This window comes from Mobula birostris, chromosome 11 (genome assembly GCF_030028105.1).
Source record: "Mobula birostris isolate sMobBir1 chromosome 11, sMobBir1.hap1, whole genome shotgun sequence".
Taxonomy (NCBI): Eukaryota; Metazoa; Chordata; class Chondrichthyes; order Myliobatiformes; family Myliobatidae; genus Mobula; species Mobula birostris.
In genome coordinates, this window is record NC_092380.1 from 20121375 (window position 1) to 20135410 (window position 14036).

The 14036-nt window shown below is 44.3% G+C and overlaps 1 protein-coding gene across 8 annotated transcripts in view; it reads right to left on the reverse strand.

The window, feature by feature from the left end:
* The window catches only part of LOC140204913 (ICOS ligand-like), a 61957-nt gene that overhangs the window by 11714 nt on the left and 36207 nt on the right, over positions 1-14036 (reverse strand). For all 8 annotated transcript variants that reach the window (XM_072271855.1, XM_072271854.1, XM_072271859.1 and 5 more), the window contains 2 exons: positions 10372-10659; positions 5494-5640 (listed from right to left, as the gene is read on the reverse strand). In XM_072271855.1, the coding sequence (XP_072127956.1) occupies positions 5494-5640; positions 10372-10659 (435 nt within the window). The remainder of the gene's footprint in view (positions 1-5493; positions 5641-10371; positions 10660-14036) is intronic.

Consider the following 14036-nt stretch of genomic DNA (forward strand, 5'->3'; position numbering starts at 1 on the left):
ACTCCAGGGAGGGCAGGCAAGTGACCTACTCCTGCTCCCATTTCTTGGTGTCCTACACCCCTCACTTCCTGCAGTCTTGAAAACGTCAATTTTAAAAATTAAAATAAATAACCAAAATTCATTCTATCTATCCAAAATGATCTACAAATAAAAATCAAATTCTCCTCAGCCTAGACATAAACACAATTCAGAAATCCATATGGCCATATGGGTGGAGCTGAGAAACAGGAAAGGTATGACCACGTTAATGGGGTTATAATTATAGACCACCCAATAGTCAGCGAGAATTGGAGGAGCAAATCTGCAGAGAGATAGCAGGAAACATAAAGTTGTGATAGTAAGGGATTTTAATTTTCCACATACTGATTGGGATTCCCATACTGTTTAGAGTTTATAAAATGTGTTCAGGAAAGTTTTCTAAATCAATATATAGAGGTACCAACTAGAGAGGATGCAATATTAGATCTCCTATTAGGAAACAAGTTAGGACAGGTGATGGAAGTGTGTGTAGGGGAACATTTTGGTTCCAGTGATCATAACACCATTAGTTTCAACTTGATCATGGATAAAGATAGATCTGGTCCTAGGGTTGAGGTTCTAAACTGGAAAAAGGCCAAATTTGAAGAAATGAGAAAGGATCTAAAAAGCGTGGATTGGGACAGGATGTTCTCTGGCAAGGATGTAATTGGTAAGTGGGAGGCCTTCAAAGGAGAAATTTTGACAGTGCAGAGTTTGTATGTTCCTGTCAGGATTAAAGGCAAAGTGAATAGGAATAAGGAACAACAGGAATTCTGCAGATGCTGGAAATTCAAGCAACACACATCAAAGTTGCTGGTGAACGCAGCAGGCCAAGCAGCATCTGTAGGAAGTGGTGCAGTTGACGTTTCAGGCCGAGACCCTTCGTCAGGACTAACTGAAGGAAGAGTGAGTAAGGGATTTGAAAGTTGGAGGGGGAGGGGGAGATCCAAAATGATAGGAGAAGACAGGAGGGGGAGGGATAGAGCCAAGAGCTGGACAGGTGATAGGCAAAAGGGGATACGAGAGGATCATGGGACAGGGGTAAGGAATAAGGAACCTTGGTTCTCGAGGGATATTGGAACCGATAAAGAAGAGAGAGATGTATGACATGTATGGGAAACAGGGAGCAAATAAAGTGCTTGAGGAGTATAAAAAGTGCAAAAAAAGTACTTAAGAAAGAAATCAGGAGGGCTAAAAGAAGACATGAAGACATGAGGTTGCTTTGGCAGTCAAGGTGAAGGATAATCCAAAGAGCTTCTACAGGTATATTAAGAGCAAAAGGATAGTAAGGGATAAAATTGGTCCTCTTGAAGATCAGAGTGGTCAGCTATGTATGGAACCAAAAGAAATGGGGGAAATCTTAAATGGGTGTTTTGCATCTGTATTTACTAAGGAAACTGGCATAGGGTCAATGGAAATAAGGCAAATAAGTAGTGAGGTCATGGAACCTATACAGATTGAGGAGGATGAGGTGCTTGCTATCTTGAGGCAAATCAGAGTAGAATAATTCCCAGGACTTGACAGGGTATTCCCTCGGACCTTGAAGGGGACTAGTGTTGAAATTGCAGGGGCCCTGGCAGATAGATTTAAAATGTCGCTGTCTACAGGTGAGGTGTCAGAGGATTGGAGAGTGGCTCATGTTGTTCCGTTATTTAAAAAAGGTTCTAAAAGTAATCCAGGAAATTATAGGCCAGTAAGTTTGACGTTGGTAGTAGGTAAATTATTGGAAGGAGTACTAAGAGATAGGATCTACAAGCATTTGGATAAACAGGGACTTATTAGGGAGAGTCAACATGGCTTTGTGCATGGTAGGTCATGTTTAACCAATCTATTAGAGTTTTTCAAAGAGGTTACCAGGAAAGTGGATGAAGGGAAGGCAGTGGATATTGTCTACATGGACTTCAGTAAGGCCTTTGACAAGGTCCCGCATGGGAGGTTAGTTACGAAGATTCACTCACTAGGTATACATGGAGAGGTAGTAAATTGGATTAGACATTGGCTCAATGGAAGAAGCCAGAGAGTGGTAATGGAGGATTGCTTCTCTGGGTGGAGGCCTGTGACTAGTGGTGTGCCACAGGGATCAGTGCTGGATCCATTGTCATTTGTCATCTATATCAATGATCTGGATGATAATGTGGTAAATTAGATCAGCAAATTTGCTGATGATACAAAGATTGGAGGTGTAGTGGACAGTGAGGCAGGTTTTCAAAGCTTGCAGAGGGATTTGGACCAGCTGGAAAAATGGGCTGAAAGATGGCAGATGGAGTTTAATACAGACAAGTGTGAGGTATTGCACTTTGGAAGGACAAACCAAGGTAGAACATACAAGGTAAATGGTAGGGCACTGAGGAGTGCAGTGGAACAGAGGGATCTGGGAATACAGATACAAAATTAACCTCACAGGTGGCGTCACAGGTAGATAGGGTCATAAAGAGAGCTTTTGGTACATTGGCCTTTATAAATCAAAGTATTGAGTATAAGAGTTGGAATGTTATGGTGAGATTGTATAAGGCATTGGTGAGGCCGAATTTGGAGTATTGTGTTCAGTTTTGGTCACCAAATTACAGGAAGGATATTAATAAGGTTGAAAGAGTGCAGAGAAGGTTTACAAGGATGTTGCCGGGACTTGAGAAACTAAGTTACAGGGTAAGGTTGAATAGGTTAGGACTTTATTCCCTGGAGCATAGAAGAATGAGGGGAGATTTGATAAAGGTATATAAAATTATGATGGGTATAGATAGAGTGAATGCAAGCAGGCTTTTTCCACCGAGGCTAGGGGAGAAAAAAACCAGAGGACATGGGTTAAGGGTGAAGGGGAGAAAGTTTAAAGGGAACATTGGGGGGGCTGCTTCTTCACACAGAGAGTGGTGGGAGTGTGGAATGAGCTGCCAGATGATGTGGTAAATGCGGCTCACTTTTAAAATTTAAGAAAAACTTGGACAGGTACATGGATGAGAGGTGTATGGAGGGATATCGTCCAGGTGCAGGTCAGTGGGACTAGGCAGAAAAATGGTTCAGCACAGCCAAGAAGGGCCAAAAGGCCTGTTTCTGTGCTGTAATGTTTTATGGTTCCATCCATCTTTTTTCACTTTCCACATCTCTTTCTTTATCAACAGCTTTTGAATTTAGTTTTCTTTTAAACTTTGAAACTGCATACAATCAGATGGGACCTGATTTCCCCCTTCCCCACCTTTAGCAACACACACAAAATGTGAAGGAAGTCAGCAGATTAGGCAGCATCTATGGAAATGAATAGGGCGAAAACCTTCTTCAAGACCAGAAAGGAAGGGAGAAGATACCAGAATACAAAGGTGTGGGGAAGGGAAGGAGAATAGCCAGGAGGAGATAGGCGAAGCCAGGTGGGTGGGAAAGGTAAAGGTCTGGAGAGGAAGGAATCTGATAGGAGAGGAGAGTGGACCACAGAAGAAAGGGAAGGAGGAGGGGACCCGGGGAGGTGAGAAGAGGGAAGAGGCCAGAGTGAGGAATAAAAGAGGGGAGGGGGAGGTCAAAAAAAAATCCTGGAAGGAGAAATTGGTATTCATACCATCAGGTTGGAGGCTACCCAGATGGAATAGAAGCTGTTGCTCCTACACCCTGAGGGTGGTCTCATCTTGGCACAAGAAGAGGCCATGGACCGACATGTCGGAATGGCAGTGGGAATCGGAATTAAAATGTTTGGCCAATGGGATGATCTGCTCTGGTGGGTGGAGCGGAGGTACTCAATGAAGCAGTCCCACAACTTATGATGGGTTTCACCAATGTAAAGGCCACATTGGGAGCACCAGACACGATAGACAACCCCGGCAGACTCACAGGGCAAGTGTAGCCTCACCTAGAAGGACTGTTTGGGGCCCTGAATTGAGGTGAGGGAGGAGGTGAATAGACAAGTGTAGCACATAGGCTGCTTGCAGGGGTAAGTGCTGGGAGCGAGATTAGTCAGGAGGAACAAATGAACAAGGGAATCATGGAGGAAGCAATCCCTGTGGAGGGTGGAGGGTGGTAGGGGGGAAGGCCATAAAGATATATTTAGCAGCAGGAATCCTTTAGAGATGGCGGAGTTGTGGAGGATGATGTGGCGGATGCGGGGGCTCATGAGATGGTATGCAAGGATGAGGGAAACTATCACTGTTAAGATGGCAGGAAGATGGGGTGAGCACAGTTGTCGGGAAACGAAGGAGATGCGGGTGAGAGCAGCATCAATAATGGAGGAAGGGAACCTCCACTCTTTGAGGAGAGTGGGACATCTCTGATGTCCTGGAAAGGAAGGCTGCATCCTGGGAACGATGCAGCGGGGGCGAAGGAACTGAGAAAAGGGAATAGGATCTTTACAGGAGACAGGGTGTGAAGAGATAACTGTAGGAATCAGTTGACAGTTTGCCTCCAGAGATGGAAAGAGAGATAGATCGGGAAAAGGGAGGGAAGTGTCAGGAGTGGACCAAGTAAATTTAAGAACAGGGTGGAAGCTGATGAAATCGATGAGCTCAGCATGGGTGTGTCAATGCTGTCATCAATGTCGCAGAGGAAGAGTTGGAGAGCATTACTGGTGAAGGCTTGGAACAAGGATTGTTCTGTGTAGCCGGTGAAGAGGCAGACATAGCTTGGCCCATGAAGGTCCCCATGGCTATCTCTCGAGTCTGGAGAAAGTGGGAGGAGCTGAAGGAAAAATTGTTGAGGGTGAGGATCAGTTCTGCCAAATGGAGGGTGGTGGTGATGGTGGGGGGGGAGCCAGTGGTTGGTTCTTTTATTGAGAATGAAACAGAGAGCTTTCAGGCCTTCTGGGTGGGGGATTGAAGTGTATAGAGACTGAACATCCATGGTGAAAATGAGGCAGTCAGGGCCAGGGAACTGAAAGTTACTGAGAAGATCGAGGGCATGAGAGGTGACACAGGAGTGTGAGAGGTGCTGCCTGGTCTGAGCAAGATAGATCAAGACTGAACCAAGGGGGATAGAATGGAGTTGAGGTACGAGGACACGAATTCAGTGAGGCAGGAGCAGGCAGGGACAATAGGCCGGCCTGGACGGTGAGGTTTGCGGATCTTGAGTAGGAGGCAGGAGCGAGCAGTACGGAGCTAGGGAAATATGGGATTGGCAGCAGTGATGGGAGTTCTCCAGAGTGGATGAGGTCAGTGGTGGACTCAGACTTCAAGGGGTAGGTATGAGGAGGGGTGATGGTCCGAGGTGTGGTCCCCTTCAAGGGGTAGGTTTGAGGAGGAGTGTGAGAGGTGCTGCCTGATCTCAGCAAGACAGAGGTCAGTGCGCCACACTGCAACAGCACCCACTTAGTCTGCGGGTTTGATGGTAAGGTTGGGATCGGTCCTGAACCCTTTGTTACAGTCCACCTAAAGGTCTTCATGATGTCTGGTCAGGAGCCATCCTTCCAGAGTTTGCTACACTTAATACCAAGTTGCCTAACCTTGTTGAACCTTGTAACCTTTTAGTGTCATTTGGCAGAACTAAAGAGAATAAAATACTCACCACTTGGAGACTTGCTGAAATATCTCCTGACAATGTAAACTGCCAGGAGCACCAATATAACCACAACAATAACCATCGGTATCGTCCATCTATGATGTGTTACACTCTCAGAAACTATGGCATTTTTATCAGTATCCAAGGGTTCTTCTGTAGAAATACAAAAATGTCTGTTGGTTATTGATATAAATACTGAAAACAAAAACCAATAAAAATGTTTGCATCATCTTTGTAGGCATGGAGAATACAATCAATAGTCCATAAAGTTATAAATTGCATTTAATGCTTCAAAGTTGCCAAAATGAGCAGCAGTTATGAGAAGTAACTTATGGACTCAGGCAGCAGTGACAGCCGCCGTTAACAAATTTCAGAGCTACACACAAAATTATGAGAGGGTAAATGCAAGCAGGCTTTATCCACTGACATTGGGTGAGACCAGGACTAGATGTCATGGGTTAAGGGTGAAAGGTGAGATGTTTAAGGGGGACATGAGGGGCAACATCTTCACTCAGAGGGTGGGGATGGTGTGGATTAAGCTGCCAGCGGAAACGGTGGAAGCGGGTTCAATTTCAGCATTTAAGAGAAATTTGGATAAGTACATGGACGAGAGGGCTACAGTTCTGGGTATATGCTGATGGAACTAGGCAGAATAATATTTTGGCATGGTGTAGATGGGCCAAAGGGCCTGTTTCTGTCCTTTAGTGTTCTATGACAGAGGTAATGGGAAATGCAGAGATATAGAAATACTCTCCTGCTTTGTCATTCCTCTTCCCCATACAAAGGAAATTATTGGCATTAAAATCTCTTTCTTTCTTCCCCTTTCTGTAAGTGTATACCTCAGATAAGTATTATGTGGAGATTTGTGACAAGTATGATTATATGGCATATATGTACAGTGTCTGAAATACATCCTGTGGAAATGTTTATTTGAAGATGAAATTCAATAAAAAATAAATTACCAAAAAGAATTCTCCTCTTGATCTTCATAAGTAATGATAATTTTTTAAATTCACTATTATATCTGGGGCAAATTCCTTTGGCTTTCAACTTCCAATTAAGTTAAACTAGTTATTCATTTACCCTTTTCCTTATTTCTGAATCCAGCCATTGGCTCTCTTCGCCTCCTGCTCCTGAAGCCATACACTTTTAACCTCCAGATTCATAATCTATACTGCAGCCTTCACACAGATTCGGTCTAATTGTACAGTTCACACTGAGCACCATGCACCCTAGACACAACTTCCACTGAATCTTGCACATTTGTTGTGTAAATCCTAAACAACACTGAGCTGGCAAGAGCAGGACTGTCCGCAGTGAAATGGTCCCTTCAGCTAGGGCAGCACAGTAGCTTTACAGTGCAGGTGATACGGGGTCAATACCCGTCACTGCCTGTTTGTAGGTTCTCCCCGTGACCACATGGGTTTCCTCCAGGTGCTCCGGTTTCCTCCCACAATCCAAAGATGCACCGGTTGGCAAGTTAATTGATCATTGTAAATTGTCCTGTCAGTACTAGATTGAGGTAGGCTAGGATTAGGCTGGGCAGCGTGGCTTGAAGGCCCGGGAGGGCCAATTCCACGCTGTATTTCAATAAATAAACAAAATGAAAGGAAGTATAAATCATTAAGTGAAAAATAGCTGCATTTATTTTATACTAACAAAATTCTGAGCAACGAAAAGAATGACCCGGAGACCTTTCTCTTTGTAGAACATAGATGAACTTACCCCAACTCGGCAAGCTCTACAACTCATTCCCAAAGAAATCAAATGTCGAAAGGCCTCAGTAGGGTGGATGTGGAGGGGATGGTGAGGGGAGTCTAAGACCAGAGGACATAGCCTCAGAATAGAAGGACACCATTTTAGAACAGAGATGAGGAGGAATTTCTTTAGCTAAGCGTGTGAATATGTGCAATTCATTGCCACAGGCTGCTATGGAGGCCAAGTCATCGGCTATATTTGAAGTTGATAGGTTTTTGATTAGTTAGGGCATGAAGGGATATGGGGAGAAGGCAGGAGAGTGGGGCTGAGAGGGAAAATGGAGCAGTCACGGTGAAATGGCAGACTCGATGGGCCAAATGGCCTAATTCTGCTCCTATATCTTGTGGTTTTAAATGACAATCAAGAGAGGAAAAAAAATAAAGAAACCCTGCAGATGTCGGAAATCTGAAACAAAATCAGAAAATGCTGAAAATGTTTGTCAAATGCAAGGAGAGGGCCAAATGTTTCCGGTGAAAACCCTTAATAAAATCCAGCAGGGTTCAAAGCCTAGGCGCCAGAGGTCTGCAATCACTGCCAGAAACTGTAAATGTAGTAAGTTGTTGTTTTTTTATAAAGTTTTGTAATGAACACAGGATCAAATTCCCTGCTGAAGTCCCCCCAAGGACAAATGATTTTGACAGCAGCTGGAACTGGTTAAAGAATTCGGCACTGCTTTGGCATGGATTGTGAAATCGGAACTCCGCAAATTAACAAACTAAAACAAGAACATGATTATCATCGCAGTGAAAATAAAACAAAATGAAATCTGCAAATGCTAGAAATCTAAAATTAAAACGGAAAATGGATAGTATGGTAAGCACTGCAGTTATTGTAACCCTGTTACAATGACAGTGATCCAGTGAAATTCCTCTGCTATCTGTATGAAATATGTACATCCTCCCATGACTGTGTTGATTTCCTCTGGGTGCTCCAGCTTCCTCTCGCATCCCAACAACATTTGGGTTAATAGGTTAACCGGTCATATGGGTGAAACTGAATGGCACGAGCTCGTTAGGCAGGAAAGATCTGTTACTGTGTTGTATCTCTAAAACAACTAATGCTCAAAAATCTCAGCAGGTCAGAGCACATCTGTGCAAAGAGAAACAGAGTCAACGTTTTTGGTTGAGGCCCCTGAAACTTTCCAACAAACGCACTAAGCTTGTCATCTATATTTCGTTCGTTAGGTGCTGTCATATGACATCATCATTATGTGCCGTGCCATATGACATCATCATTATGCACCATGCCATATGACTTCACCATTATGTGTTGTGTCGTACGATGTGGGCGATTGTGGTCTTTAACCATATAACCATATAACAATTACAGCACAGAAACAGGCCATCTTGGCCCTTCTAGTCCATGCCGAACTCTTACTCTCACCTAATCCCACCGACCTGCACTCAGCCCATAACCCTCCATTCCTTTCCTGTCCATATATCTATCCAATTTAACTTTAAACAACAACATCGAACCTGCCTCAACCACTTCTGCTGGAAGCTCATTCCACACAGCTACCACTCTCTGAGTAAAGAAGTTCCCCCTCATGTTACCCCTAAACTTTTGCCCTTTAACTCTCAACTCATGTCCTCTTGTTTGAATCTCCCCTACTCTCAATGGAAAAAGCCTATCCACGTTAACTCTATCTATCCCCCTCATAATTTTAAATACCTCTATCAAGACCCCCTCAACCTTCTACATTCCACAGAATAAAGACCCAACTTGTTCAACCTTTCTCTGTAACTTAGGTGATGAAACCCAGGTAACACTCTAGTAAATCCTCTCTGTATTCTCTCTAATTTGTTGACATCTTTCCTATAATTCGGTGACCAAAACTGTACACAATACAGTACTCCAAATTTGGCCTCACCAATGCCTTGTACAATTTCAACATTACATCCCAACTCCTATACTCAATGCTCTGATTTATAAAGGCCAGCATACCAAAAGTTTTCTTCACCACCCTATCCACATGAGATTCCACCTTCAGGGAACTATGCACCATTATTCCTAGATCCATCTGTTCTACTGCATTCTTCAATGTCCTACCATTTACCATGTATGTCCTATTTTGATTAGTCCTACCAAAATGTAGCACGTCACATTTATCAGCATTAAACTCCATCTGCCATCTTTCAGCCCACTCTTCTAACTGGCCTAAATCTCTCTGCAAGCTTTGAAAACCTACTTCATTATCCACAACTCCACCTATCTTAGTATCATCTGCATACTTACTCATTCAATTTACCACCCCATCATCCAGATCATTAATGTATATGACAAATAACATTGGACCCAGTACAGATCCCTGAGGCGCACCACTAGTCACCGGCCTCCAATCTGACGAACAGTTATCCACCTCTACTCTCTGACGTCTCCCATCCAGCCACTGCTGAATCCATTTTACTACTTCAATATTAATACCTAACGATTGAACCTTCCTAACCAACCTTCCATGTGGGACCTTGTCAAAGGCCTTACTGAAGTCCACATAGACAACATCCACCGCTTTACCCTCGTCAACTTTCCTAGTAACCTCTTCAAAAAATTCAATATGATTTGTCAAATATGACCTTCCACATACAAATCCATGTTGACTGTTCCTAATCAGACCCTGTCTATCCAGATAATTATATATACCATCTTTAAGAATACTTTCCATTGATTTACCCACCACTAACATCAAACTCACAGGCCAATAATTGCTAGGTTTAGTCTTAGAACTTCCGTGGCCATGATCGTTCTTGAGCAAATTTTTCTACAGAAGTGGTTTGCCATTGCCTTCTTCTGGGCAGTGTCTTTACAAGACAGGTGACCACCCTCCCGCTCCCAGCCATTAACAACACTCTTCCGGGATTGTCTGCCTGGCGTCAGTGGTCGCATGACCAGGACTTGTGATGTGCACCGGCTGCTCATACGACCATCCAACACCCACTCCCATGGCTTCATGTGACCCTGATTGAGGGCGAAGCAGGTGCTACACCTTGCCCAAGGGTGACCTGCAGGCTAGCGGAGGGAAGGAGTGCCTCACACCTCCTTTGGTAGAGACGAATCTCCACCCCTACACTTAACGTCTATCTTGAAGGAAATTTTAAGGAGAAAGGTGTGTTTGCTATTTTCACTTACCCCTGAAATACGTTGCAGTTTTATTCTCCTTCAGCTTAGCGTTGTATATCTTACAGGTAACGTTGTTAACTGGGCTCTGGATCCTCAGAGTGGAGGTAATATTGCAGAGGTGCTCAGGAGAACAATTAGTGTAAACCTTGGCCGTACTGTTTTCATCGATGTCCAGGAAGCCACTGGTCCAGTGTACAGTTGGTTCTGGATAACCTCCGCATGAGGAGCAAGTCAGCCTCATGGGCTCCCCTTCATTCTGTTCTCCCTCTACGGTCAGTTCAGGGTCTTTGTAGTGGGCTAGAAATGAAAATGGACGTTAGTGGTTGATCGCAGGGTCTGCCAGTCAGTTTCATCAGTCAGATCACATCACTTCCAGCAATTACTGAGCATGGATCCACAACCATTCCCCAGTTTTCCACTAGTATCCCAGAGCTTCAAGCTGACTATTCAATTGCTCACTCGGGGTAGCCATCACCGGAAAGGGCATCAGTTTTATCAATTCCAGTTGCCCATGAACTGAGGAGGTATCTGGGCCAGACAAGGACAGCATGAAACAGTCTGTGGAGTAACTCAGTGGGTCAGGCGGTATCTGTGGAGACAGGGACAGTGGGATGGTCAACGTTTCGGATTGTAGGGGCACTGGCCAAGCCCACTTCCTTTCAAATGGGTTGTTATGACAGCTAATTGCTTCATGACTAGGAGCATCTGTTCGTAATTCCTGCTGGGCATGTTATTACTTGAATTTAAATATTAAATTCCCCAGCTGTCATGGTGAAAAACGATCCATGTCACTGAAACCAAGAGTTATAGTGTGATACAGCATAAAAGCCACCCGCCAAGGTCCCCCTCCCCAACCGTCGTCAAGCTCCCTTACCTGCCCTACCCCAGTCTACTTTCCAACAGCCTCAAGTCAGATTCTACCACTCACCTACACACTGGGAAACTTAGTGTTCAGCTAACCTACTAACCTGGCATGTCTTGGCATTACAGAGGGTGGGCTGGTGGGGGGGGGGGGCGGGAAGCACTAGTGAACCTGGGGGAAGTTCATGCAGACAGAGGGAGAACACACCATCACAGGTCACGACTGAACCTGTGAGCTCTATAAAACCATGGTTCCACCATACTTGGAATATTCTGTTCCGTTCCAGTCGTCTCATTATAGGAAGGACGTGCAAGCTTTAGAGAGGGTGCGGAGATGATCTACCTGGATTAGGGAGCATGTTCAAAGCTCAGAGTAAGTTCGTTATCAATGTTCATACATGTCACCACACATTTTCATGTGGGCATTCACAGTAAGTACAAAGAAAACACGACAGAATCAACGAAAAACCGCACACAACAAAGATGGACATACAACTGATATACAAGAGACAACAAACTATGCAAATACAAAAAGAAAAAAAAATAAGCAATAAGTATCAAAAATTTGAATTGTAGAGTCCTTGAAAGTGAGCCCACAGGGTTGTGGAAACAGTTCAGTGATGGGGCAAGTGAAGTTGAGTAAAGTTATCTCCTCTGGTTCAAGTTCAAAGTAAAATATATTATTAGAGTACATACATGTCACCACATACAACCCTGAGGTTCTTTTGCCTGCGGGCATACGTAGCAAATCTACAGAACAGTAACTGTAAACAGAATCAATGAACAACGAACCGTGCAAAAACAAATATAAATAAATTGCAATAAATAAACAAGTATGAAATAACAAGATAAAGAGTCCTTAAAGTGAGACCATCGGTTGTGGGAATGAGTTTAGTTATCCCCTTCTGTTCAAGAGCCTGATGGTTGAGGGGTAGTAACTGTTCTTGAACCCTGAGGCACTTGTAACTTCTACCTGATGGTAGCAGTGAGAAAAGAGCACGACTCGGGTGTGAGGATCTTTGATGATGGATGCTACTTTTCTACGGCAACATTTCATGTAGATGTGCTCCATGGTTGGGAGTGCTTTACCCGTGATGTACTGGGCCAAATCTACTACCTTTTATAGGATCTTCTGCTCAAAGGCATTGGTGTCCCCATACCAGGCTGTAATGCAGCCGGTCAGCACACTTTCTACCACACATCTATAGAAGTTCGCAAGGCTTTTGATGACATGCCAAACCTCCACGGGCTCATGAGGAAGTAGAAGCACTGTTGTGCTTTCTTTGCAATTTTATTTATATGATTGGTCCAGGATAGGTCCTCTGAGATAGTGACACCCAGGAGTTTAAAATAACTGGCTTTCTCCATCTCTGATCCTCCAATGAATACTGACTCATGGACCTCTGGTTTCCCTCTCGTGACGTCTACAATCAGTTCCTTGGTCTTGCTGACATTGAGTGAGAGGTTAGTGTTATTACACCTCTCTGCCAGATTTTCAGTCTCTCCTGTTTGCTGATTCATCACCACCTTTAATTCAGCCCACAACAGTGGTGTCATCAGCAAACTCAATATATGCTGTTGGCACTGTACTTGGCCACACTGTCATAGGTGCAAAGCCAGTAGAGCAGGAGGAGACACACAAAATGCTGGAGGAACTCAGCAGGCCAGGCAGCGTCTATGGAAAAGAGTACAGTCGACGTTTCGGGCAGAGACCCTTCAGCAGGGCTAAGAGCAGGGGACTAAGCACACAGCCCTGTGGCGGTCCTGTGCTGATGGAGATTGTGGAGGAGATGTTTTCGCCAATCCAAACGGACTGGGATCTGCCAGTGAGGAAATTCAGGATCCAATTGCAAAGTAGGCATTGAGGCCCAGGTCTTAGAGTTCACAGATTGGTTTTGAGGGGACGAAGATATTAAATGCTGAGCCTGATAGTTGAGGGGTAATAATTGTTCCTGAACCTGGTAGTGTAGAACCTGAGGCTCCTGTACTTCTTTCCTGGTAGCAGCAGTGAGAAGAGAGCATGGCCTGGACGGCAGCGGTCTTTGATGATAGATGCTACTTTCTGACAACAATGCTCCTTGTACTTTCTCAATGGTGGGGAGGCTTTTACCATGATAGACTGTGCTGTGTCCACTGTTTTTTGTTGGCTTTTCCATTCAAGGAATTGGTGTTTCCATACCAGGCCGTGATGCAGTCAGGGTACTCTCCATTGTACATCTATAGAAGTTTGTCAAAGTTTCAGATGACATGCTGAATCTTTGCGAACTTCTAAGAAAGTATTGGCACTGCCTGTGCCTTCTTTGTAATGGCAAAGTTGCTGACCTGTCTTATGAGGAACATGTCTTATGAGGAAGGGTTGAGGGAGCTAAGGCTTTTCTCCATGCAGTGAAGGAGGATGAGGGGTGTGTTAGATGATAAGAGGCTTGGGTCGAGTGGATAGCCAGAGACTTTTTTCCAGGGTAGAAATGGTTGATACGAGGGGTCATTTTAAAATGATTGGAAGGAAGTGTAGGGGGATGTCAGTGCTGGCTGTGTGCAACGTGCAGCCCAGGGCAGTGGTAGAGGCAGATACATTCGTAATCTTTAACCCTTAGATAGACACATGGATGACAGAAAAATGGAGGGCTATGTAGGAGGGAACGATTAGATTTATCTTAGAGTACATTGAAAGATCAGGACAACATAGGGCCTGTACTGTACCATGCTGTAATGTCCTATGTTGTATGTGAGACACCAGCTCTAATTGCAGTACACTACAAGTACTACAAGAACCAGCATAGTGCTGTCAATGTTGACCAGGGCTCAGGCTTCAG